We start from the raw sequence: 27086 nt of genomic DNA on the forward strand, positions 1-27086 counted from the left end.
GAAGTGTTGCAAACAGACGAAAAATCATCCGGGAGCTGTGAGCCCAGGCTCACCGTCTCTGCCCGCCTCCACAGTACCAGGTGGAGCTGGCCCAGCTGGCCAGCCGGCAGCTGCAGGTGTCCGTGTGGCACCTGGGCGTGCTCACCCGGAGGGTATTTCTTGGAGAAGTGATCGTCCCTCTGGCCACGTGGGACTTCGAAGACAGAGCATCAGAGTCCTTCAGCTGGTATCCGCTCCGGGCCAAGGTGAGCTCGAAGGCTTCCCTGGTGGCTCAGATGGTAAAGAATCTGCCTGCGATGCAGGAGACGCAGGTTCGATCCCTGGGTCGGGAAGATCCCCTGGAGAAGGGCATGGCAACCCACTCCAGTTCTTGCCTGGAGAATCCCATGGACAGAGGAGCCTGGCAGGCTACAGTCATGGGATCACAAAGAGTCAGACACGACTGAACAACTAAGCACAGCCCCCACCCCCAGCGTGAGAACCAAACTGACTTGTCAAAAGGGATCCCAGAAGAGAATCCCAGAAGATCCCTGGGAGCCGGGGCCCCTGCTGGCCTGTGACCCTGCAGTGGGAGCTTCAGCCCGGCTCCCTGGTTGGGGGGTGGGTAGGCTGGGGTCTTACCTGCTCAACTGTGTTCAGGGTCCCAAATAGCCCCACCCTCAATGTGGTCCAGACACCAGCACAGATCAGGCCAGGGGTTCAGTCCCCAGTGACGGCCTGGTGGGTCCACATGCTTCCCAGATTTCGGGGTCACCTGGTGTCAGCTGAGGAGGCTTGACCTTCTCGAGCTAAAGTCCACACCCAGAGACAGGCAGGCTGCCGGACAGGTGGGACTCCCCGCACCCCCCCAGACCTGCGGGGCTGTCATGTGCCGTGCCTCCACCCCCAACCAAAAGGTAAGAGGTGAAATGGCCGGACCCCATGTCCTCAGGAAGGCCGGCAGGGGTCCCACGTCAGCTAGGCCAGGAGGGAGGGCGGGCCAGGCTGGTGGCCACGCAGGTGAGAGGCCGGGGAGAAAGGGCTGCGTTTCTTGGGGCAGCTGCTTTGCCCATATTTCTGTGCCAAGATCCAGGACAGGGAGAGACACGGATGAGAAAGAGGGGACGTGGGCTCTGTCACCTCCTAAGTGGTGGCAGCAGGGTGTGAGGCCACGTGAGAGTCTGGCAGAGCCTTCACGCCGAGCCTTTACGAGGGCTGGCCCAGGCCCAGGCACCCTTGTCCCTCTTTTCCCCTCCAGAGCCCCAGGGGGCTGTTTTTCAGGATGCCTCTGCTTAGAAGTGGGCTTCCTCGGTGGCTCAGATGGTAAAAAAAAAAAAGAAAAACCTGCCTGCAATGCATGAGACCCAGGTTCTATCCCAGGTCAGGAAGATTCCCCCAGAGAAGGGAATGGCAACCCACTCCGGTGTTCTTGTCTGGAGAATTCCAGGGACAGAGGAGCCTGGAGGGCTACAGTCCATGGGGTTGCAGAGAGTCAGACGGGACTGAGTGACTAATGCTATACTTCTGCTTAGAGGCAGCTCTGGTTTCTGGCCTCTACGGGGTTAAGCCTAGGCCTGGGAGGGACCATCCCACCCCCCACCCCCCACCCCCCAGCCTCCCTCCCATCTCTTTTCTCTTGTGAGGTCTGCACAGCGCCCCCCAATCCCCTCCAGTGCCCTGTGCTTACTCTTCTCAGAACCTCAGTTCATCCTCAGACCTCCTCTTGGAATGTCTAAGGTCTGCTCGAGATGGCGCTTAAATCCCCGCTCCTCCGTGAAGGCTCTCCTGATTTTCCCTGCCAGATGTGGTCTACCCCCACCCCCCAGCTCCCCTGTTGAAGGGCCCTGTCCTATCTTCTTCCCCCAGGATCTTATTCAGGTTAAGGCAGGCCTCCGCCAAGGCTGTTCATCTCTTTGATAAGCAGGCGAGGAGCCGAGATCCCCAGACTGAGAGGCGTCCCTCCTAATCCCGGCTGATACATAGTGACTCTTCATGCTGGATCCGGGTGGGGGTCTGCTCACAGGCCCACCCTTTCGGCACTGCCAGGAAGGAACCATGGGGTTGTTGAAGATTTCTGGAAGCTGAGGGTGAAGGCTGCTCCCTGCTAGGGGGCCGGAATGAATCTAGACGCTTCCGTTCCCCTGCCCAAACCTCTCCACTCACTCACTTGCCAGGTGGGGAGGCTGGCGCCCCTCCTGCCCCCGTTCCTGGGCTCTCTCAGGCCTGCAGAGGCTTTGCCAGGATGGGGTGGGCAAGGGGAGGTTGGAAGGGGACACTAATGGTCAGCGCTGAGACAATGAGAGGAGTCCAGAAGGTTCTGGGGGCTGGGGAGTCCTGCCTCTGAGCTCTGCTTCTTCCCGCAGGCAGAGAAATCCGAAGACAACGTTCCCACTAGTAATGGAGAACTTGAAGTCCGGGCCAAGCTGGTCCTCCCTGCAGGGCCCAGAGAGCTCCAGGAGGCTCCAGAAGGTGGGTGGCCTTCTGCCTGCAAACATCTGTCCGTCCCTGTCGCTGTCCCCAAGTCTGGGGCAGCAGACGGCCTGAGAGGCCGCAGCCTTTCCTTTCTGCTGCCCGCTGAACCTGTGTTCCAGGAGCACCCACCAAACCCGCGAAGCCCAGCCTGGTTCTCTGGACCCCTCAGCTTAGGAGGGAAATGAGTGACCAAAACCAGGTGTGTGATGCCCACTCGACGGGCTCTTAGGATGCCTGCCTGGGGGCTTCCTCCCAGGCAGCCGGCTCGCACGGTCTCTCACTGGAGAAACTGTCAGGCCGTGGCCTGTGTGGACTGACACCTGCATTATGGTCCAGTTCACCTCCAGCTCCAGGCTGAAGTGCCTGCAAGGCTCCCAGTGACCGGCTCCCTGCTCCCGCGCCATGTGGGCAGTGGCTGCTGGGAAGGAGGAGGGTTCAAGGTCCTCAGCTTCAGGAGGTGGAACTGACTCAGATAACGGGGGCCTAGGAAAGGGGGGGAGGGTGGAGAGTGAAGACTGGAGAGGAAGCAGTTCCACATTATTAGCAATGTTGTTTTCAGCCGCTCAGTCGTGTCCGACTCTTTGCGACCCCGTGGACTGCAGAACACCAGGCTTCCCTGTTAGTGATCTCCTGTTTGACAGAAGAGGGAATTCTGCTGCCCACGCTTGCAGGGCCCCCAGCAGACCAGTAGCTCACACCCTGTGGTCATCGAAACCCCTGGAACAGAGGTCTCTTCCCCAGCCCATTGGCTACAACTGGCTAAAGCTCCTGCCTCCTCTCCTTGGCTCTTGATGCCTCTTGGCAGCTGTTGCGTGCCTGGCTTTTGAATCCTTCCCTGATGACGCAGTGGACAGCATGTGAGCAGGGCCAGGGGAGCCACGCGTGGTGGACATGGTCCTCTGCTCTCGCTCTGGGGACCTGAGGGCTGTAACACATCCTCTGGTTAAGCTACTAGTTTGAGGGGACGGCCTTGCATGCTGTAGAAGTTGGGTTGATGGTAAATGCCAGCTTTCCTTCCAGGGACAGAAGACAAGCCATCACAGAACGGTCAGCTCTGTTTGGTGGTGCTGGGAGCCAAGAATCTACCTGTGCGGTCAGATGGCACCTTAAACTCATTTGTTAAGGGGTAGGTATTCCATTGTAATCAATCATTACTTATTGATGACCATTACACATACAGGCAGGGCTTCCCTGGTGGCTCAGATGGTAAAGGCTCTGCCTGTGATGCAGGAGACCCGGGTGCAATCCCTGGATCGGGAAGATCCCCTGGAGAAGGGAATGGCCACCCACTCCGGTATTCTTGCCTGGAGAATCCCATGGACAGAGGAGCCTGGCGGGCCACAGTCCATGGGGTTGCAGAGTCGGACACGACTGAGCAACTAACACTTCCACTTTCATTACACATATGGCATTGCCCCTGTAAGGGGACACTGAAAGTGTAAGTCACTTTAAACTTATTTTAGCTTTCCTACGAAAACCCAACACAATGTGTGTTCAAGACTAGTTTCCAAGACTTCATGGGACTCAGGTGTGCTGAAGCTAGATTTGGAATACATTTTAAACTAAACCCAAATCTTATCAGTCCTTACTGTGACACCAGTGACGGCACGGTGACCAAGGGGAACACGGAGAAAGCAAAACGGTTAGTAAATATTTCTTAAGCTTGACACTATTTTCTTTAGATCTCCTCTTGGATTAACAGTAAGATGGATGACTCTGCCTGTCTCATTCTCATTCACTACGGGTTTAATGGTGTCTCCAAAAGTAAAGCAAACACTGTTAATAATTATATAGAATTGCTAAATCCCCAGTCAGTGACATAAGGGAAAAACGATGGCTTCCCTTGTCTAGATAGAACTGGGTTCATGTCCTAAGCCTGCCACTTTCTGTACGGCCCTGAGCAAGCGACTGCCTTAGCCCTCCTGGATTTTTGTCTGAGAACAGGGTTAAAGGAGATAACGTGTGCAGAGTGCTGGTCCCTGGGTAGCAGGTCTGACGAGCCTGGTGGTGGTCACACCAAGGAGGCAGATTAAGACCAGGGCCACGTGGCCTAGAATCCCAAAGCACCCTTAATCCTCGGAGCAGAATTCAGCCCTGGAAGTTGGAACATCCTAGTGAGAGATCCCAGAGCCAGGTCTCAAAGTTCCCATGCTCGCTCCTTGCTTAGTTTTTGTTCTGCGGTGGGTTTATGAGCAGCTTCTGAGCACTTGGTCTCACCCAGGAGCAAGTACCAACAGGGAGCGCGTGGCGGGCAGAGCTTACGGGGTTTTGAATGTTTCCCTCTGCAGCTGTCTCACTCTGCCGAACCAGCAGAGGTTGAGACTCAAGTCTCCGGTCCTGAAGAAGCAAGCCTGTCCCCAGTGGAAGCATTCCTTCGTTTTCAAAGGCGTCACCCCTTCGCAGCTGAGGCAGTCCAGCCTAGAACTGACCGTTTGGGACCAGGCCACCTTCGGTGTGAATGACCGCTTCCTGGGAGGCACCAGGCTTGGTTCAAGTAAGTCTGTCTGATCTTTAGTGACCATCCTAAGGTTCATACCGTTAAAAAGAAAAGCAGCGTTTCCATGGTGGCAGGTAACTTAACTGGCTTTGAAACTGCCTGGTGGTTTCACTAAGTTGTGTCCGACTCTTGCGACCTCATGGACTGTAGCCCGCCAGGCTCCTCTGTCCATGGGCTTCTCCAGACAAGAATACTGGAGTGGGTTGCCATTTCCTTACCCACCACAAATGGCAGTTAGTCTGGTTTTTACAACTGAGCGGTAATACAGCCAAGTATTTCAACAATTTAAATCGGATTTAGATCTGCTAAAGAAACAAAAAATTACAGGTCTCAAAAGGGGCTTTTGTTTCTGGCGTCAATCATGAAAGGATTATTTTCTTAAAGGAGAATATCTTCTTAACCCAAACAAACAGCGATTCAGAAACGATTTCATTAACGGAGGGAATAGAGGACGAGGCTTTTTCAGTCTTGCTCAGCCCGAGTGCTGCTGGCTTTTCCTGGGGCAGCGAGGCTCCCGAAACACTGTGACGACCAGGATATCCAGACACGCTCCCAGGGCCTCTGAGACCACTGGGGAGAAACCAGACTCACAGTTACGTTAGTTTTAAAAGGAACACTGTCCACAGCACCCTCTTCTCACGGAGGGCAACTCCTCTCTGCAAGCTAGCCTGGCCCTGGTGGGTCTGGCTCCCCGCCCGTCTGCAGCCACAGTGATGTATTAAGGTCTTTGACTCCCTTCTGGAAGAAACAACCCAAAGCTGTCCTTCTCCTCACTTCCAAACCACAGGGAAGAAGCCCCAGGTTTTTGGAGGCTTGTGGGCCCCTGGGGAGCACACCCAAGCGTGTTCATACCTGCTGTTAGGGGGTGGGTCCTCTCCCTTACTCACTGGTGGGGCATGTTTTCATATGGTCTGAAGTTGCAGAAAAAAGTACTTTCTACTTTGCTGAGAAGGGCCGGTGGGCATTCCCCGGCCGCCACCACTAACCTGTAGCCCCATCACTAACCTGTCCCTTCGCTCACACAGAGGAGGACCTGCCGGGCAGCGCACACACAAGCTCACAGGCCAAGCTCCAGTGGCAGAAAGTTCTTTCCAGTCCCAACCTGTGGACAGACATGACCCTTATCCTGCACTGACTGCTGTTCAGGTGCTGGGGCCTGAAGGCCCGCTGGGGGGCTGAGTGTGGACATGTGGTTGGCGGGGGTCCCTCAGGAGTGTGAACCTGCCCATCTGTAGCCAGCCCACCACTGAGACATTCTTCCAGACCCTTCTGTGTGTATTTAAGTTAAACAGATCAATCATGGATGTATATATGTTACTGAGTCTCAGGTTTCAATAAATGCTCACCAGTTACCTTGGTTCCCCTGTGCTTAGCAAATAGTGCAACTGTGTTTCAAAGAGGAAGGAACATTGAGTATCAATCGCTTCCCCGTTGGCTGTGGAAAACTTTCTGGAGGTGGTCAGCTGACCCCATGGGAGTCATTGCGGCTGGGTAAGGGTCACCCGAGGGATGTCAGCCTCTCAGCGCAGCTGCCAGGCTGTGCAGACAGCAGGTTGGAGAAAGGCCCCTTGCCGCTCCAGCACCTGCCGGGAGACACCTGCCACTGCCTCCTGCCTTGGGCTCATCCCCGAAGGATGTCTCAAGGGGAAAGGACAGAGCCGAATGTGGACGGGAAGGCCGGGAATGAGCAGACATCTACCAGCTCTTCGTGGACGTGCTTGGGAGAGGAGGAGGTCAGAGCAGGGTCTGCTTGTTGAAGGACTGAGATCCTGACCAGGTCAGAAGAGCCCTCACGGCTGGTGTCTGAATTATCAAAACAGCCTGTGTGACTTTTGCAAATAAGCAGCTCTGAAAGAAAACTCAAATGTGCGTATAAGTCAATTACATGCACAAAGAACACTAAAAGCAAAACCAAAAAAAAACGTCATTTCCCAGATGTGAAGACAGCAGTCTACCAACCTCCTTACTGCCCTCAGGTCATGTCAGATTCAGGGCCGTTTGTTTAATATGTAATTCTTTTATTATTCTGTAAAAGGTAACAAAATATACAGAATGAAACTTTCCCTTTTTTAAACTAATGTTACAAACCCACGTTATCGCTTACATATAAATACTATACTCTATAGCTGATCATTATTTAGGTGTGTAAGTCCAACAATGTAGCCCTCTACCTGTTAAGCAAAAAAAAAAAAATTATCGCGAGTACAGTATCCAGCATTGTTGATCCTGAGGGATCGAATGATCACAGGATTTCGTCAACTGAACTGAAGGCCTGGAGGAAGGAAATGGTGTGCGCGTGTAAGGGAGTGCGTCAAACTTTTCACCCTTCAAAAAACAAATATACAGAGGTGGATCCTTCATAGAAATCAAGAATAAAATCAATTTCGGCTAATTTCAGATAGAAAAAAAGTATGGCACAGAATATAAGCCACAATGTGGTTTTAATTATACTGAATCTCGTATCACACATGCCAGCATGGAGGAGTTAGTTATTCAGACCTTACAGGCAGCTTTCCTTAATTGATTTCGTCCTGCTCCAAGCAAAAAAAAAAACCAGGAAGTGATTCAATAAAAATAAAAAGAATCAGGCCTGTTTGGCACTATGATACAATTGGGAAAAATAAACCAGGGAAACTGCCACCGGTCCCAGCCCCAGAACACTCCCACTGCAGTAACTGCTATCCTGGTGAAGGACCCGGAGCGGGGCGGGGGGGAGGGCGGGGGGGCGCGGGCGGCCGCCGCGCGGAGCCGAGGCCCGGCCCCTCACATGGCCTCGAACTCATCGATGCGCTGCTTGGTGTTGCCTTGCCGGATCTGCCGCAGCGTCTTGTACTTGTCCCGGCCTTGCCTCATGTTCTCGTTGTGGATGATGTCGTTGTGGGTCCGCTTGTTCTCGTCTCTGGCCTGGGACAGCTCACTGGTCAGAGTCTGCAACGGGAAGCGGCCGGTGGTCAGCTCCATGCCCCGCCCGGGGCGCCCCCCCGCCCCCGCCCCCGCCCCCGCCCCCGCCCCCGCCCCCCGGCCCTCACCATCAGCTGCCGCTGCACGCGCTCGTTCTTCTCGGCCTCGGTGATGCGCTTCTCCTCGTTGCGGTCGTCCAGGATGCCCTCGCTGGACAGCTCGGCGCTCAGCTCCGTGCCCTCCTCCTGCGGGCCCTCGTGCACGTGGTAGTTCACCGGCTCGTACACCGGCGGCGGGGGCGCGGTCATCACCAGGTGCAGCTCCTCCCGGGTCTTCACCAGGTCATCCTGGGCTTCCTTGGCCTTTGGAAGCAGGTTGAGAGACAGGTGAGAACTTGCAGAGAACCTCGGGTTTGAATCCTTAAGAACCTTTTAACTGAAGGCCCACGGTCCACGCGGAGATCAAGATCCTGCACCCTCCCTTCCCCGCCGGTTGGATGCGGCGGGCTGCAGCAGCGCAGAGCTGAGGCCAGGCTCTGGCTTACCTGGTGGCCACCCCTGGGTATGGAGACCCCGATCAACTGCGCGCAGGGAACCGAGAGAACGTAGACACTTTTCTAAGTACTATAACTTCTTTACAGTCCCTGTATATGCTTATTGTATATACTTTCGGAAAAAATATGAAGCCCTCCAGCCACTGAAGGGTGTTTGATGTTGGATTTTACTCCCCCAACCCCGTGGCTGGGTGGGCGTTGCTTATCAAGCTCTTCCCTGTCTGTCAGCACGTGGCTCACACCCTTTCTCACCCCATAATTCTTCCAGCAGCTGGGGGGCGGGGGCAGGGGGTTAAGCGGGGCACCGCACCACCATCCTGACCCTGGAGATGTGCTTAGTTTGTACCTGTTTTGTAACCCACTTCTCTCATTTAATACTTGAGCACTTTCTTCAAAAACCCAAGGACCAGAGGTTTCTGCACACAACTCGGGTTGGGGGATGGGGGTGAAGGCCCAGGAGGGGGAGGCAGCCACCACAGGTGAGGAAGGGCTGGCGAGGAGCCCCACAGCCTGGCAGAGGTCTACCCTCTGAACTCAATGGCAGGCCCCCCCGGAACAGTGCAGTCTAGGAGGGCAGGAGGGATGCAGTTCTATTACAGCCGCAACCAACTAAACCTCGGGGGGGGCCCGCAGCTCACAAGCCAGGTATTGCTCGTCCTGGCTCTGCAACAGGGAACCAAGCCTCAGAGGTGAGGCAGCCCACCCATCGCACAGGAAGGAGTAGCCAAAGCTGGACTCGCAGGGGCTGGAGACCCCCAGAGGGCAGGTCTTACCCCGCTCCGCGGGGACGCATGTTTAGAGCGCCAGAAGGGGTCAGTGCCAGGACTCTGGCTGTCCTGGGGGCATCCACGTAATCTGACTTAAAGCTAGTTCCTGACGGGGGCCCCCAGAGGGTGCTGTCCCCTGCTGACTCCCCACCCCGCGCCCCCCACTCACCCGGAGCTGCCACTCCTCCACCTCGTTCTCCTTGCGCCGCCGCGCCTCCTCCAGGAGGGCGATCTTGGCCGTGTACTCAGCGAGCTCCGTGGCCTGGGGAAGGAGCGGAAGCCCAGATTATTTCCGCAACGGTTTCAGCACGCCATTCGTTAAGGAAGGGTCACGTATTTTAGTATATGGTGCCCCATCCCCGGCGGGCGGTGTCCATCGCCCGCCGTGTCTGAGGCTGCGTCTCGCCGGGGCTGCAGCGTCCACCCTCCCCACTGGCCACCTTACACCCTCAGATCACTTTACAGCCCCGCCATAATGTACAAACGATCATCAGGCAGGTGTCACTCTGCCAGTCCCCAGGGGCAGCCTCCCTGTAACTCTGCAGGAGGCTGGCGGCTCCTACCAGCTGCTCCTGGCTCTTGATCTGGTCGGCCGCCTGCCTCTCCAGCTCTTCCTTGGCGCGCAGCGCGGCCAGGCGGTCAGCCTCCAGGCGCCCCGCCTCCTCCTGGGCCCGCTTCCTCTCCTCCTCCAGCTTCAGCGCTCTCTGGATCTGGTCGGAGAGCTCTAGAGAGAGCGCAGAACCAGAGCTGCTTGAGGTGCGGTCAGGGACCCCTCAAGTCCTGGCCCGAATTCCCCCTAGGGGACCGGATGGGACCGGGCAGGAATCACCCCTATGCTGCGGAGTAGGGGACCGGGTTCAGGGCCGCTCCTCCCAAGACCCTGCGGGGAGCACTGGGCAACTGGTTCCTCAGGGTTCAGAGGACCACATCCCCAGGGTGAGGATATCCCCCCACCCCCCGGGCTGGCTGAACCCTCGCCCAGCTGGTCTCATCAAACTCAAGAGATCGGGACCGCTCGCCCGGCTCTCGGCTTAGAAGGTGGGCTGTGCAGCACGGCTCGGGTGAGCTCGGCAGAGTGCTTCGCCTCCGCGAACCTCTGCATCTTCATGAGAAACAGGTGGATAATTCAATCCTCACCCCACCAGACCCCGGGGATCCAAAAGCATTCGGCACAGAACCCACAGAACTAGCTTCTAATCCAAATAACCACTTTATCATGTCTCTTCTGCAAGTCTCTACTTTGGGTGTGAGCTTAACGGAGAGGGGTCCCTCTGGGTTGCCTGTGTGCCCACTATCCGACCCTCCCATCACAACCGGACCAGAGCCCCTCCTCCCAGGAGGCCCCGCCCACCTTTCTCAGCCTTCCTGGTTTTTTCCTCGTAGTCCTGAAGCCTGAGCATCAGCTCCTCTTTCTCACGCATCATCTGCTCTTTCTCTCTCTCCACGGTCTCTCTCCTCTTCTTCTCGGTTTCCAACTGCTGCCTGTTTCCAGGAGGGGAAGGGAAGAATGGCATCCACACAGCAGCCGGCTCGTCCCAGCCCCTCACCAGCCCCAGGCACAGGTGACAGCACTGATGCCAGGTGCCCTGATGGCTCCCGGCCTCAGGGGGCCCTCACTCGGGGGCCCACCAGCCCCGCCCCGCCCCCTCACCATTCTGCCCCGCCCCTCCCCGTCACCCCGCCCCCTCACCGCTCCAGCTGTTTCTGGTGCTTCTCCTCCCGGGCCTGGGCCTTCATCTGCTGCACCTCAATGGTGTCGGGCTTCCGGCGGCGCATGTACAGCTCATGGTTGCCCATGCAGAGCTGCAGGATCCGCTTGTTGATCCGCAGGCGAGGGGCGTAGAACACGAAGTCCTGCAGGACAGAGCAGGGCAGGCTGACTCGGAGACGCCGACCCTCTGGCTTGCTTCTCCCAAACCTGACCCCACCCAGTTCTAGATTCCTTGTGTAAAAGGAGAGAGGGAAAGCCGCTGACCCCAGCGACCAGGGGGCATCCTCCAGGACAAGCAGAGGGACTGTGTGGTCAGTGCACGCCTGTGCGCACACACCAGAACCCCACGGGGTCCAGAACCCCACTGGACCAGCGGCTGACCTCGAGGCTGACATCCTCCTCTGACCTCCCCAGCCCCTGGTGGCCCCCTCCCTGATTCCTGCCTGGACAGCACAGCTTCTCCTGTTTAAGTTTCCGTCTCCTCCGCCTCAATCTTTCACTTCCCACCACTGCCTGGGGCACCGCCAGAACTTCAGCGCCAGCCAGGCAGCTCCAGGACCCTGTACGAATGTCCTGGCGCACGTGAAGGGCTTCGGACTGACCCCCCCTTCCCCTCAGCTGCCCTCTCACTGGGAGAGGCCTCCAGAGTCCCCCTTCCTCGGCGTGTCGTGTCCAATCCCACACGCCCGCGGCCACAGCAGCCCCTGCCCCTCCTCCGTGGCCGTCACTTCGGTGTCCACTGCGGCCGATGGGAGACATCGGCCACAGGGGCTGCCAGCGCCTCACCCTGCCGGCCTGTCCTGCTCTCTTCCACACTGAGACAGCCTCTTGGAGCACTGGGCCATGCTCGCTCACCTCTACCTTGCCGGGACCAAACCCATGCTCTGTGTTTACAGGTGTCCAGGGGACACCTACTTGCCAGGCGACAGTTCACGTGGCCCTGCCGTGTCTGACCCCATGACCCTGGGCAAGTCCCTCCGCCACTCGGAGGGCCTCAGCGTCTTCAGCTATACAATCAGAGGCTTTGTTGTCAGGACTTGAGTCACAAAATATTCACAGGGACTGAGAAAGGCGTCTGGCACAGTGAAAGCTGGCTGATACAAGAAACGCCTGGCTCAGACTTTGGGCTGCCTTATGACACCACTACTGGAAAGCCGCCTTGAAAAGATCAGAAATCACAGCACCCAAGAGCTTCCTGACTCTGGGACCACACGGGTCTGGGACACAGTCTTCTTTCTTGGCTCCTGGTCACCCATGTGACTAACACAGGTGACAGAGGGAGTGTGGTTTAGAAACTCTGCCTAAAAGTTAAAGTTATCTGCTTCCTCTTCCTGCTTTCCTTGCTCCTGGGAACCACAGTGCCCTCCGCGCCTCCAGACGCGGAGGCTGGAACAGGGGAGGGTGGTCTGAAACAAAGGACCAGTGCTGCACGTCCCCAGGACTCCTGAAGATACAGGAACCTGCCAGGTGAGCTGGCTGACACGCCCAGGAAGGACCTACTTAGGGCTCAGTCTCTGCACCTGTCCACAAACGCTGGGGAGGGAGTGACAGCAAGCCCCAGAGCCCAGGGCCTTCCTGGGCGGGGCTCTCCTTGGGGTTTCACACCCTTGTTATTAAGTCATCGGGTTTCCCAAGGAGCAGGGAGAAACAGGTATTTTTATTACCCACCTTTCTCCTGTTACACAGGGGAAAGCCACCTCTCATGGCTGCACAGCCGTGCTACCCAGGTGGTCCTGGCTGTGGTTCCCAAGTATTGGCAAAGAAATTAATGAAAAATGTCACTTAAAGAAAAAAAAAAACTGTCAGAACTACAGTGACACTGCCCGGAGCACAGAGCTGCCCGGACACAGGGCCTGTGAGGGCGGGGATGGTGAGAGCACCTGTCGGTGCCCAGGAGACAAGGAGATTCCTTGTGCTGCCTTTGAAGGTGGCCAGTTTCTGACTTCAAGTTAAAAACTAAAGGCTAATATTCAGAGATTTCTAAATCCACGTCTCCAGCCCAGGCCTCCTGAAGCAAACCAGGGCAGGCTGTCTAACTCTGGCAGAGAACGAGATCCTCAAAACGGAAACCAGGAAAGCTCAAGGAAAGTGAATCCAAGGCCCCAAGGAAGCAGGTGAGCCTCCGGGCCACCCCCCATCAATCGGCTGGGCAGGGCCTTCCATCAAGGGCAGGTCTCCGTCCTTCTGCTTTTTCCGTGGGGCATGAACCAGAGGCCCTTTTTCAAGGAGAGCCAGCTGTCTCGGCCCAAAGCAGAGCTACCCTTGCGTCAGGACTTTGACTGTTCACAACCGGAAGGTCCCAGCACAGGAGTCAACACGTGGCCCCAAACCGCTCCACCTGAGCAGCCGGCCGGGAGGAGGAGCCGCCTGGCCAGGGTGCAGGGTTAGGGCTCAGATGGGGGCCCCCCGGGGGCGCTGCCCTCCACATGGGCTCAGGGGTCCCTCCCCGTGTGGTAAGGCGACCTTTGGGTTTCTTCTTCTCTCTTGTAAGTGAAGGTGTAAACTTGGAAATTCTCTACCACTCCAGGCACAAAGCCTGAGACTGGGCAGAACAGCCCTGGGAGGTCTGGGGGCCTCAGGGACTCACTCTTTCCTGCAAACCAGCTCTTCGCTCCACCACGCCACAAGGTGCCTGAGCGGAGACCTCCTCCTCCATGAGCCCCCGACCCCTGAACCCAGCCGTCTGAAGCCGTTGCCCACCCCCCACCTCTCGTCTCCCTCCATCCGATTTGTTAAGTGTAACTTAAGTGTAACGACGCTGCTAACTCCACTGCCAGAGGGCACTTCCCTCATCTCCCAGTTTCATCTCTCCACTGGCATCTATACTTCATGGGGCGGGACCTGCCCTGCTCCGCTGTGCCCACTGTCCTAGGGTCGCACCTGACATGCAGCACGTGACCTGCAGAGGTTTCTCCCTTTTTTCCCCTTTAAGTGACAGCTTCACATAAACCAGATTATGGTAAAAGTACACTCAGCTAATTCAACCTAGTGCATTACAATCGCCTCTGCTTGGGAGTTTATGATTATATCCTTCCAGCTTTTCAAAAGCTAAACTTAAACCAAATTTAAAAACACATACAACTTAATTCTTCAACAGTCTACCTAGAATTCCTGCTTCTGTCCGTAAACTTCTTTAAAAAGGCTCTGAACAATCCGTGACATCTCAAGTGCAGCCTGTACCGGGTCGCAGGCTCTCCTCGCCCCCCCACGTCACCGCCCACATCACGCGGGTACACCATGACCCTTGGTTCGTGGTGCCGCATATTAATGTGACCTGTTACCATGGCGCCTGAGAGTCTGTACTAAATGCTTGTTTCATATAAAACAACTGTTCAACTACCCATGGAGCAGGAGTCAAGAGTTTGCAAATAGCACGAGTGCTGAAACTCTCTCGATAAGGACAATACTTGACCCCATGGTGTTCAGACCTCTTGTTTTTCCCCTGGGACTAACCCCCATGGGAGGAACAGCTGGACAGCAATGCCACACGCTGTCCCCTGAGCGTTAGCCATCAGCAAGCACTGTCCAAGTCCAGGAGGGCTCCCAGACGTGTGTCTCCCAGCCTAACCCTGTTACCTATGGAACCGAAATTACCCAAGACATGAAGTCGTTTTCCAAACCTAATTTTGGTAATATTCACAACAGGCTCTAAGAGGGGTAAGAGAATTCCTTCAAGCGGCAGTTTTTTTAAGAACAGATTTCGAGTAGAAAACAAACTCCTCCCCTCTGCCCCCACCTCCCCCGGTAGTTCTGAAATCACTGGCTCCTTGTCACACACAGAAATCTGTTATCTTGGAGATGCATTTGGCTGGCAGAATGAAAAACAGTAACGGTAACTGCCATGGACTTACGGGAGCCTTCTTGTCAATGGGCTTGATGACAAACTTCTTGTCATTGAAAGAGATGTTTCTGATCTCACTCCACGGGAAGCCAATCTTTGGGGTCAACCTAAGGTCCAAAAAACAAGTGGGAGAAGTTAGATGTGTACTTGGATTGGCTAAGAAAGGTTTGCAAACCCATTCTTTTAGTTCAATTACAAAAAGCATAAAAGCGAGTCCAAGAATCAACACGTGTGATATCCATCCTAGTCAAGACAGCTGCCACCTGTGCGGGGCAAGCTGACAGGTGGGGGTCAGTCAGCATTGAGCTCTACCAGGCCCGGATAACGCTCCCATTTAACACATCTTTCTCTGTGACTGCGGCCAGTCTCCCAGCTTGTAATCTTGAGGTCAACCTGGATGCCTAACCCAGCACATCCTTTCATCCTTTGAAACTTACAACCATCCTTCCCAATCCATTCCCACATCACCATCCCTTCACCCTTCCCATGCCAGCAGCCTCATCAAGTCCCTTGTTGCTGGAACCCCACCTCCCGTCTGCCTGCCTGATTAACATCCCGTTTGGTCACTCCATTCTCCTCCTCAAAAATGGCCCTCACCCCACCCGGTTTCTATAGATGAAACCCACAGTCCTTAGTATCCAAGAGCCTTCTAACCGAACCCCAGCGGCCGGCTTCGGCCCATCCTATCAACACAGGGCTCACTGCCTGCCACCCCCTGCCTGGAAGGGTCTCCCACCTCCCTTCCCCCACCATTCCCAGACCCGCAGCTCGGGCCAGCTCGTTCTCCCTCTTTCGACAGCCCTTCTCCTCTCAAGGTGCCGTCCCTTATACTACACAGACTATTCTTGTGTTATTCACATTACTGCATCATTACTGAGCTCTCTGAAAACCAGGCAGGTACACATTCTGATGGTAAAGAGCATGTCCTGTGTTTCCATACATGCTCTACTCAGAGCAGCTGCTCACTAACGGAAAAGGAAAGCACTTGGCGTGGTTCGAGCCCAACATTTCCTTGCTGATTGTGTCTGGGTGGTTGCGTCATTGCTGAAAGTGGGGTGTTCAAGTCCCCCCGTCACTGTATCGTTGTCCGTTTCTCCCTTCAGAAAACCTGTTTGCCTTTAGGTGCTCTGATGCTGGGTGCTCGTGTGTGGACTTGTTACATCTTCTCGGTGAGCTGGGGGCTTGGTGTGGATTCGGCTCCTCTGGTTCTCATTTGCATGATGCATGTTCTCCTGGCTGCAGACACCTTCCTGGACACGTTCCAGGCCAGCGCTCGGACCACGCACCCTAACGAGAGCCCCCCTACGGTCCTACTTCGTCACGACTCGTCCACCACTGGCCAACAACTCTGGGTTTTTAATTGGCATTCCTGGGAAAGATCACTGTATGAATGTAAGACCACATTGCTCTAAAAACTTCGTAATTCCCACCCTATTCATTTCCCCCCCGCCTTGGGAGACAGAGCCCCACCCCCTCGCGCCCCGGGTGACAAGGATGGGAGGGTACCATCCCCTTCCCCAGAGGGGAAACAAAGCCCCTCCTCTCCTCCTGGGGGGCACCTGGAACCCTTCTCCGGCTTTTGCCTGGAGAAGCCCTCCACCCTATTCTCGCAACACATTTACCATGGGTACCTTTCCAGAAGTAAGGAAAGATCCTAAAGGCATCTTTCAAAGATGCTGCTGTCAAAAACAGTCCTTGCCTGTGAGCTGTAAACCTCCAATTTAGGAAAGAAAAAGGGCGGAGAGGCCTCCACTGCCTACCAGCATGTTTAACCAAAAACGGATGGGCAGTGTAGGTCCTGCTATGGCGACATAAGCCGGATTAACGCAGTGGGTGTGGCCTCTGCAGGCCGGGAGAGGGCACCTAAGCCTTTTCTGGGAGTCAGGGCACTGGCCAGGCTGTGGCTTAAGGGTCAAGCCCTTCTGGTATACATCCTTGTGTAAGCGTTCTCCTACAGGACCACCAGTGCCCGTTGAAACAGATCTGGTTAACATGTTTCACAGCACTCAAAAAAGCATGCAGGGAGTTTGTTCAGTTACTATCAGATATATAATGTGTTGTAGAGTAGTTTAGTCATGAACGACTCTTCTGCCAACCCCAAGGACTGTAGCCCACCTGGCTCTCAGTCCATGGGATTTCCCAGGCAAGAACACTGGAGTTGGTTGCTATTTCCTCCTCCAGGGGAATCTTTCCAACCCAGGGATTGAACCCGAGTATCCTGCCTTGGCAGGTGGATTCTTGACTGCCGAGCCATCGGGGAAGCCCTATCATTTAAAGTCATTTTGTTTACAGGTCTCTGAACACTGGAAAGGAACTCAGCACATCATCTGTCCCTGCCATGGACATCAGCCTCCGTCCTTCCATGGAAAAGCCATGAAGGAGAGACACCAGGCAGGCATCGGCTGCTCCAGAACACACGGCCAGTGTGCTGGGAAGGGCAGAGGCGCTGGAACCAGCCTTGGCCGTGCAGTGAGCACTGCGGAGTGGGCTTCCAACACCCTGAACTTTCAAGAGCCAATGATCTGGTCTCTGGCTCCTATCTGGGTCTCTCCAAACAGTTTCTAACACAGAAAATTCAGACCTTCATGATAGACAGCCATGTTTCTCTCAAGAGCTGGGCACCCCGTCTCCATGGCCTCCAGCTTCTGCTTTCTGCACTACCTTCAAAGTTTATCTTTGTAAGACTGAAACCTCCTGTAACAATTCAGAGTCACCATAAACATGACTGTAGTGTCAAAGATGAGGACGAAACGCGAAAATTCTGACTCACTCCCGAGTTAAAGAACCTCCTTTAATTATTACTTGACCGTAATTGTAAGCCAAAAAAGGTTTTTCTTTTTTTTTGAGTTTACTTACAGGACATAAACAGAGAAAGACCCACAGAGAAGATTTCTAAAGGATTTATAAGTCTGTTTTGTGCTCAGTCATGTCCGACTCTTTGTGACCCCATGGACTGTAGCTCCTCTATCCATGGGATTATCCTGGAAAGAATACTGGAGTGGGTTGCCATGTCCTCCTCCAGGGGATCTTCCGGTCCCAGGGACTGAACCTGCATCTGTTATGTCTCCTACATTGGCAGGCAGATTCTTTACCACTGCACCACCTGGGAAGCCCAAGTCTGTCCTTACGTAGGCATAAAAAAATTTTTTAAAGTATAATTCGAGAATAACGGGGAACCAGAACTCTTTGGAGAAGCAGCCAGTTCCAGGGCTGGAGCGGGGTCTGGGGCATCTGGAGGCGCCAGAAAGGAAGAAGCGACTTGGAAATCTGGGGTCAGAGGAGGGCATAGGAGCCAAGTCAAAGGAGCTCCAAAAAGCAAATCTCAAACAATCTGAGCAACAAAATAACACATACCCATGAGCCCATATTAATATCAGTAAGTAAACAATAAATGGAGAGGAGAAAGTGGCTCCTTTCAGTAGAATTCCATTAATATCTATAAACAAAATGATTATCTAAAGAAAAAAAAAATCACTTCTCAAATACCACAGTAAAACTTGTTTCATGCAACTCTTAACAATGGATGTAGAATTAATAGATACAAGTATAATAAAAACGATATTCACTGGACTCTCCCCTAAATATACTTATCGATCCCCAAGAGGAGGAGAGTATCTTTGCAGGAAGCCAGGCAGATGTCACCTTGACCTGAGATTCAAATCAACACCAGAAGCAGGATATTCCGACATCACAGGCCACATGAAAGGGCATGGCAGCACTTTTGTGGGATTCCTGCCCAAAGTGCAAACCTCAGGTCTTATCATGGGAAAGGATCGGATCCAAGGGGAGGGATTTTCTAAAGGGTCAATGTCAGCACTCTTCACAGGTGTTTAAAGGCTGTGACAGACTGACTGCGGGACTGTCCCAGATGGAAACAGACCTGGGGCGGGGGGAGGTAAGGGTGATAACTGAATGTAGGTGGGATTCCAGGCAGATCCTGGGCAGGAAAGGGACATGAGTGGACAACTGGAATCATGGGAAGACCATCCAAACTGTTAAGAGCATCGCGTATCAGGGTGAACGTACTGACTGTGATACCTGGACCCTGTTTTACGTGAGACGCGAACATGTGGGAAGAGGCTCCCCTGGTGGCTCCATGGTAAAGAATCCACTTGCCAAGGCAGGAAGGGAAGATCCCTGGAGAAGGAAATGGCAACCCACTCTGGCAAATCCTATGGGGAGAGGAGCCTGGGGGCTACAGTCTATGGGGGCACAAAGAGTCGGACACAACTGAGCAACTGAACAACAACCTCTGGGGAAGGGCATATGGGAATTCTTTGCACTTACTATTTTTCGAAACTTTTTGAAGTCTGAAATGGTTTCAAAATGAAACAATGGTTAGAAGAATTTAAATTTGAGGCTTCCTTGGCAGTTCAGTGGTTCAAGACTCTAAGCTTCCAATGCAGGGGTGCAGGTTCCATCCCTGGTCAGGGAACTGAGGTCCCACACGCCATGCGATACGGCCAAAAAAAAACATTAAATTCAAAACACGCAGCAGACGGTGATGACATTCCACACTGTGACAGGAGTTTGCAGGCATGTATGTGTCTAATATCAGCAGATGAGCACTCAAGAACTGTGAATTCCATTTACATTTTTACATCCAAAAAAACCAAAAAAACCCCCCACCATACTACTAAGTCGCTAAGTTGTGTCTGACTATGACCCCAGGGACTATAGCCAACCAGGCTCCTCTGTCCATGAAATTCTCCAGGCAAGAATACTGGAGTGGGTTGCCATTTCCTCCTCCAGGGGATCTTTCTGACCCAGGGATTGAACCTGCATCTCCTGCACTGGTAGACGGATTCTTTATCACCGAGTTGCCTGGGAAGCCACAAAACAGACTGAGCTCTAGTAATTAATAGGCATTTTGGGGCGAGTATAGAGATGCCTGCAATCTACTTTAAAATGTGTCCAAACGAGGGTGTGGGGACAGAGGGCAGTGACATGTGGATGGGGGGAGGCACCACAAAGCAAGGGGTTAAATGCCAGCGGTGGAACCTTGGTTGCAGGCACGTGGGATTTACTGTAAAATGCTTCCCATGTTGCAGTTCATTTGAAAATTTTCATTGGAGGAGTTTAGAAAGGCCTGGTGGGAGGACAGGCTGGAGATCAAATTGGGCCTCAGAGACAGGCAAGAGCAGGCAGAACCGCCGAGTCACCTCCCCGGGCGGCGATGAGCCTAAAAGTCTGCCCACACCTCTACGTGGAGGAAAGTCAGTTAACTCGGCCCTGCCCTCCCCTATCAGGAAGGACCAACCCTCTCTGCGGGGCTGGAGCATCAGAAAACTCCCCGCACCCAGTCTCTGCCGCCCGCTCGGCCACACTGAACAGCCACCAAGGCTCCCCCACCCCATGTCCAAACTCCCTTCTCGGCCAATCTGATCTGGGCTTTTAGACCTCTTCCAAGAGGTGCTCTAACTCTTTCTGGAGGGGGTCCTCGTGGAAACAAACTTCTGTCAGAGCCCAGCTATTCAAAACATAAAATGTTTCGTGTTCAAGTTGGAGTACCACAGACAGAAAGGAGAGGATGATCTGACAACTGTGATCCTGATATACCTGTGAATCCACAAAACTCACGAATCATAAAATCCCTTTTTGCACTCCTCGGAGATGCAGGTAAGCCACCGACGATAAACAAGGTGGCAAGATGTGACTCCAGTGCCCCTCCCCACTGAAGAGAGACCTGCCTGGGAGAAAAATTTTTAGAAAATGGAAAGAATTATGTACTTTTAAATGGGTGAAACATAATTTCTAACGCTCATCAATAGAAATGGAAATCAGGATGTGTGATTTACAAGCCTGGGTGAGCAACGTAACGGGAGAGACACCGGCCTTCATCTCGCCCCATCCCCTCCTGCTGCAGCCCCAGCCCCAACACAGAGGCCCAGAGGAGTGAGCTCTGGGAAGGACGAGGCTAGGGAAAGAGGGCTTCCAAAAGACCCAAGGCTCCTCTGATCTTCTAGTTTTGTTTTTGGCTGGACTAGGCCGGGCAGTTGTCACACAGCTAATCTCAACCTTCCCTGCCCTAGGCTGATGCTGGCGTCAGAGGTCCTGACACCCGAAGTCCACCCTCTCCTCCCTCGATCAAGAGTTTACAGAAGGAAAGGCATGCGCTTCCTGCCCTACGTGCTCCCATTTGACTGTTATATATATGATGGAAAAGGGACCCCAAGAAATATCCCCCATCTCAGCATGCTTAATACTAAAAAGGATAAGCTTTTCAGTAAAGACACCTGCTTATCTGCAGGGCTTCCCCGGTGGTTCAGCAGTAAAGAATCTGCCTGCAATTCAGGAGCCACAGGAGATGCAGGTTCGATCCCTGGGTCAGGAAGATCCCCTGGAGAAGGAAATGGCAACCCACTCCAATATTCCTGCCTGGAAAATCCCATGGACAGAGGAGACTGGAGGGCTACAATCCATGAGGTTGCACAAGAGACAAGACTGAAGTGACTTAGCATGTATCTGCAAGGTACACCAGGTCTCTATCACCCAACACGCACTGGACATAGCAGATTTCTCCTTTGAGCAGTGCTCCAGGTCCTCATAGTCCTCCACCGTCAGCTCCATGGCTGAGGATCATCCTTTAACACAACTTGACCACAGCTAAGCGCTGTCACCACATTCCTCAGACCCAGCCACAATCTCCTGCTCATCCGTGGAAGGGACTTGTCAGTATTTGCTTCAAAGGAGCACAGCTCTGACTACTGAAGAGCTAAGTGACCTGCCAGCAGGAACGGGAGGGAGCAAGGCGTGCCCCACGCCCGAGGGGGCCTTCTTCAGGGAGAAGACCCTTTGAGAGACTGCTTGTTTCACAGTTCAGCTGAGGGGTGGGTGGGAGCTGGAGGGGAGAGGCAGGGTTGGGGGAGCCAAGTGGCTCACCTGGGTTTCTCCTTGGAGGAAATGGGCATTTATGTAGGTGGGCAGGCGTGGTGACGAGCTGACAGCAGCAAGTTTTTGCCCCTGGCGGTGTCCCGCAGCTTGAAAAACCTGTTGGGATGGCCCTGGCCGTGGCTATGTTACAAGATCTGCTCATTCAGGAGTTCAGAGACAGAGGTGGTTTCCCACGCATGTTCCCAAGAGGCCGTGGTGCTCTCTGAGGACCGGTCTGGACCGACTCATCCAGGCTGGTCATGTCTGGGTGCAGTGGAAAGAGGACACCGAGAGTCCTCAGGGACTCACTTCTGGGTCTTCAGACGAGTCCCTGCGCTCCTGTGCTAAGCGAGCCATGTCCTAAGTGTAACCAGGGTCGCCTGATTGGCACCACGTCTTCCGGTGGGTGGATAAAGGCGCTCCTCCGTCCACTCCAGGTGCTCGCCCAGGGGCCAGGAATGTCCGACACAGACCCCACCCCCCAGGAGAAAGGATTCTACACCCTGGGTTCTGGCAAGCACACTGGGATTACAGCGGATTCTACAGATGATACTGGGCTTCCCTGGTGGCTCAGTGGTAAAGAACCTGCCTGCTGATGCAGGTGACACAGGTTCGATCCCTGGGTCAGGAAGATCCCCTGGAGGAGGAAAGGGCAACCCACTCCAGTATTCTTGCCTGGAAAATCCCATGGACAGAGGAGCCTGACAGGCTACAGTCCATGGGGCCGCAAAGAGTCGGACACACTGAGTGACCAAACAACGCTGCATATGATATCGTCTGTCAAAAGCAGTGCTGGTCTGCTCTTGATCGTGGGGGGTGGGGGGCAGCGTACCTGGGGCATAGGGGAGCAGAGACCACTAACATGAGAGCAGGTGAGGCGGGGGAGCTATCACTCCAAGTCCAAGGAGCAGGGACCTGCCGTGAAAAACTCGCCCTCGCTCATCAGAACAATCTTTTTCTGTGAATCCAGCTACTTGGCAGGAAAAAGGCATCTGTGCAGAGTTTGTAACCACAGGGATGGGCAAAGGAAGTCAAGGGGGGGTGGGCTGGCTCTGCATTGCCGAGAGCCCAGTCGACAAACATTAACACTTTGAGAGGCAATCGGATCTCTCCCGCAAGTTGAGGATTTAGCTAAATTGTCTGTACATAAAGGCTATTGTTTACAGAATCTTAAGGTCTCGGTAGGATCACAAATATTTTTGGCCAGATTAGCACAAACCTCAAGCTGCCCAGCACTGCCAGCTGGTAGCTGTGGGCAGCCTCAGAGGAGGGGGTGGGGTGCCCTCCTGCAGCTCTGTTCTGCGGTCTTTCACAAGCTCCAGAGCCTGTGAGGTCACAGACCCTGGTGGTCCCCCTGCTGGGCCCCTCAGCACATGCTACATGGGCTGGTAGGCTGAGAGAGAAATAACAGGAGAGAAAGAACGCGCGCCTCTGAACCAACCTCCCACACCGCCACGTCATAGCTGCGAAGCCCGTTAAGTGTCAGACGCTGGGCCAACTGGTTGCTAGGTAAATACTCTGAAAGTAACCCACGTGCATATTTGCCACTTCCTCCATTGTTTACAGGCCCAATTACCCCACCAACAAAAGATAATATAAAGTTCGACTCACTTATCATCTTTCTCATAGATATTTAGTCCAAGGGCGTCAACGCCGAGCCAAAGGTCTGTTCCTTTCTTATTTTTTATCTCAAAATAGTTGATCCCATACATTTCCAGGTCCTGGGCAATCTTCAGGTATTCCAGCATGGCACTGTCTCTACGTGGGGAGAGCAGACAGGGGCGTTGAGTGTGAGCTGCGTGCAACAGTTACATCAGGGCCTCCACCGCAGCCCCTCTGCTAGCCCGAGACCTGAGCGGGCCCACAGCTGTCCTGGACACTGACCACTGACGTCCGTCACATGTTAGGAAAGGACCAAACTGGCTCACACTGGTTCCTCTGGACGCAGAGGACTTCCCTGTAAACCTCGTTGCTGGGCATGACCTTGTCTCCCGGCCGCCCACGTGATGCCTCAGGGGGCCCCAGGAGCTTGCCCCCCCTCTGCCCTCCCCAATCCACCTCACTAGGAGCACGGAAGATGCTCGGGTCAGAGACGGAAGGCCAAGGACACACGGTCTCTGAGGCCCAAACTGCCCGTGACCTGCAGCGGCTAGGACATCATCATAGCTGCTGGCAGTGTCCGAGAGGAGGATGACAGGACAGACCCCCCACCCACCCCTCTGGTGCTTCTTTAATAGCAAGTGTTTCTCTCTGGGGATCTTTATCAACAGTAACACCCTTTTGAAGATGACCACCTTATGGACAACGAATGAAACAGCATGCCTGATGGGTTGTGAACAATGCTCTGGCCCCCGGGATGAAACTGAAGCATTTCAGACACAAGTTTTTCTTTCCTCCCAAACAAGGAGAAGGCCTAAGGGTGTGAACGTATAAGCTGAACCACTTCTGGCTCTGGGGTGGGGTGGAGAAGAACACCTGGCTTTAAGAAGAAAGCTCACTGGCAGCTCGTCACACCTTCCCTGCCGGGAACCAGCCACCAGCGGCTCCGAGCGGGTCACCGAGTCCCCACGAGACGACAGAGCCCAGCCTGGCACTCACTTGAGCATCCCGCGGTGCTCTGCGTGCCACACCTGGATCCGGTCCTCCCACTGGTCCCTGGTGAGCTTGTGCTGGTCCATGACTCTGGGTGGCAAAGCAAGAGGGCGCAGGGCCGTCAGTCACCCCGAAGGCTGGGAGAGGCGTGTGACCAGCCATGGCCCAGCCTCACCCAAACTGTGACTTTTTTTTTTTCTCCCAAAGAAAACCATCTACTTCCTAATATGCAACATTTCTGACAATTAACAGAACTGGACAATTAAGAACCTGGAATGAGAAGAGCCTCGTCTTCCTGGAAAAATTTTAAAAAGGTATTTTATTCTAAGCAGCCTCTTCTTCCAAAAGGGGTCAGTTATGTGACCACTAGTAAATAAAAGACAGATTTAACAGGGGTCAACTTATTATCCACCAGGGAGAGCCAAGAAACCACGTCCTGCCCGTGAGGACAGTCCCGCCCTGCTGCGTGTCTCTACCGCAGGCCCCGTGCGGGGGGATCAGGGCTGTTGACAGAGTCCGGGCCTTGCAGAGAACCCACCCCCCACCAGCCCTACTTCCCGAACCTCCTAACCCGCCGCCCTCGAGGCCTGCCGGCTGACCTTTGGGGGATGAGCCGCTCGGAGCCGAGGTACCCCGCCTTGTGCAGCTCCTTGTTGTAGTCGCCGAACTTGGCCTGCACGGCGTAGGAGCCCAGGAGCACGGCGGTCTCGGGTGGGCAGTAGATCTCGTCGCTGAGAATGCCCTCCTTCACTTGCAGGAAGAAGAGCTTCTGCGTGATGTCCTGGATGAGCTCCTCGGCCACATCCTCGGGGTAGAACTTGGCCCGGAACTTGAACTGCAGCGGGCTCTCCTTCCTGACCTCCTGGGCAGACACCTGGGTGGGCAGAAGCCAGACCCTCACTGCAAGGTCCACCCACAGACAAGAGACCCACCAGCCCGGCACAAGCTGAACCACTGGCTCAAAGGGTCCATCAGGCCAGTTGTCAGAAGGTAATGGTGACTTTGAAAGTCACCTTTTTAGCATGGAAGACAGTAGGTGAGAATTCTGTGACACCCTCACAAGAGTCCCAGCCCTGTTTGGGGGGGGGAGGGGGGGGCGGCAATGTTGTAATTCCAGGGGACTGCCCAAGTGACCCATGAATCCGGCCTCTGTCCACAGGGCCAGGCCAGCCCAGGACCAGGGACTCGCTCTCAGCAACTCTTCACGCCCTCCCCCAGCTCTTGCATGCCTCCAACTGCCCTCCTGCCGGGTACAGTAATAGGGGAGGAAAGCAGCACTTGGAGAAAAGGGAGAAACCGTCTAGAGAAAAGACACTCAGCTTAATGCGTTTCTTTGTAATTGTTAATGGAATTATCCAGACTGTAAAATTGGAAGGAACTCTATCACAGGCCCAAACAAAGCAGTAACAAGACTTACAAAACACTGGATGATTCATGGTTTTTAAGATTAACAGTCTTGTTGGGAGAGAAAAAAAAACCAACAAAACTAAGGTCAACTAAAACCTAAGCGATTCCGCATCACGTACTCCACCAAGGAGAAAGACCAGGATCTAATTTCCAGCCACTATCCCCATTTACCTGAAACCAGCAACCCTTCTGTCTATAAAAACTTTTACATAAATAGAAAGGAACAAAAGACAGAGTTTCAATGTCAACAGAGTAGACCAAGCCCAATTAATAGCCTGTAAATAGTTAACTCTGACTTACCTTTTTATCAAGTTTCAACCACGTAGGAAATCCTTTGTTATCCACATACTGGAGGCCAAAGTACCACACTTCTCTAAGGCCGATGGTCTTAACCACCTGTAGGAGAGGGACAGCGGGGGTTGAAACTGTCATGAGCAGCTCTCTGGAGGGGCACTGGCCCTGGGGACCCCCACCACGTGGTGCGGCAGACCGGCCACGAGAGCGAGGTGCTGGCTTCGTCACACCAGGCAGCCTCCCCTACGCTGCCTGTTACCAACAGATACCCACCATTCAGTCCTTTTTGTTTTTAGGCCACGTGGCGTCCAGGCTCCTAGTTCCCTGACCAGGAATCGAACCTGGGCCCACAGCATTGAAAGTCCCGAGTCCCAACCACTGGACTGCCAGGGGAAGTCCTTGAACCACTCACTTTTAATACACATTTCAGCAGTGTCAGGGATAACAAAGCTTATAATGTCACCCTTACTGCTCTGTCCTCCATCACAGTTTCCTGAGTAAAGACAGCCAGGTGGGTTGCAGGGGGCACGCAGAGACGGGGGACAACCCAGGGTCACCAGCAAAGGTGTGTGCACTGCAGGTGCGGCTGTACCTGCTAGGGGCGCCCACGTGCAGAGGCGGAAAGCTTCCAGGGACGAGGGGGTGCTCAGCTTCACGCGCACCAAGGGGTGACTCTTACCACCCCCAGAAATGTGAAATTCTGATACAGGAAGGGAGAATTCAGCCCTAGGTCATAGGGAGAGCTGCAGTTTTAAATACTCTCTAGTACTAGGGAAAAAAGTCTCCCGTGATCGGTTACAGAGAGGGTCCCACGCTGGTTATTTCTGTGTCTTGAAGCCAAAAAGCAACTTGCTGTGGACACTTGCTGAATGTCGTCAAAACCGAGTCCTAGGATTTTGCTGTATAAATTCTATGACAGGTAATGTTAAGCCTTGAAAAAAAAGGTTACCATTCTTCAAATGTATGGCTTCTATCAAACTTGAAAGAGGACTGTACACACCAGAAGTGACAAATTCGATCTCAATACCGAAGTCTGCCCTGAGCTTGTTTCCTCACTGGCTTTGGTGGGAGGGGGCGGATGCTTGCTGGAGGCCCCAAGTCTGTTCACTGCTGGGCCAGGGACAGACCGGTTCATCTGCTCCCTCCAAGCACCCAGAAAAGGGGAGGAAGGTCTCTACCTGGACTCCTCATCGTGAAAG

The 27086-nt window shown here is 54.1% G+C and overlaps 2 protein-coding genes and 1 long non-coding RNA gene across 15 annotated transcripts in view; 2 read left to right on the forward strand and 1 right to left on the reverse strand.

Annotated features, from left to right (window-relative positions):
- The window catches only part of SYTL3 (synaptotagmin like 3), a 91256-nt gene extending 73638 nt beyond the window's left edge, over positions 1-17618 (forward strand). For 10 of the 11 annotated variants that reach the window (XM_081530159.1, XM_081530157.1, XM_081530158.1 and 7 more), the window contains 5 exons: positions 75-245; positions 2343-2448; positions 3472-3577; positions 4740-4945; positions 5974-6300. In XM_081530159.1, the coding sequence (XP_081386285.1) occupies positions 75-245; positions 2343-2448; positions 3472-3577; positions 4740-4945; positions 5974-6083 (699 nt within the window). In that variant the 3' untranslated portion in view covers positions 6084-6300. Of the gene's footprint in view, positions 1-74; positions 246-2342; positions 2449-3471; positions 3578-4739; positions 4946-5973; positions 6301-15843; positions 16106-17013 lie in introns of those variants that run through there. The other variant, XM_081530149.1, reaches the window with a different exon arrangement.
- The window catches only part of EZR (ezrin), a 45196-nt gene continuing 25055 nt past the window's right edge, over positions 6946-27086 (reverse strand). For 2 of the 3 annotated variants that reach the window (XM_081530160.1, XM_081530161.1), the window contains exons 4-14: positions 25894-25989; positions 24786-25060; positions 24193-24276; positions 23206-23352; positions 14732-14828; positions 10860-11023; positions 10521-10651; positions 9733-9893; positions 9339-9431; positions 7978-8211; positions 6946-7876 (exon numbers count right to left, since the gene is read on the reverse strand). In XM_081530160.1, the coding sequence (XP_081386286.1) occupies positions 7712-7876; positions 7978-8211; positions 9339-9431; positions 9733-9893; positions 10521-10651; positions 10860-11023; positions 14732-14828; positions 23206-23352; positions 24193-24276; positions 24786-25060; positions 25894-25989 (1647 nt within the window). In that variant the 3' untranslated portion in view covers positions 6946-7711. The remainder of the gene's footprint in view (positions 7877-7977; positions 8212-9338; positions 9432-9732; positions 9894-10520; positions 10652-10859; positions 11024-14731; positions 14829-23205; positions 23353-24192; positions 24277-24785; positions 25061-25893; positions 25990-27086) is intronic. The other variant, XM_081530162.1, reaches the window with a different exon arrangement.
- On the forward strand, positions 22977-25609 carry LOC145521512 (uncharacterized). Its single transcript, XR_014065428.1, has 5 exons — positions 22977-23103; positions 23865-24252; positions 24394-24500; positions 24944-25176; positions 25346-25609. It is a non-coding gene; the product is annotated as an uncharacterized LOC145521512 (long non-coding RNA).

Source organism: Giraffa tippelskirchi, chromosome 9 (assembly GCF_054371585.1).
Source record: "Giraffa tippelskirchi isolate mGirTip1 chromosome 9, T2T-mGirTip1v1.2.pri, whole genome shotgun sequence".
Taxonomy (NCBI): Eukaryota; Metazoa; Chordata; class Mammalia; order Artiodactyla; family Giraffidae; genus Giraffa; species Giraffa tippelskirchi.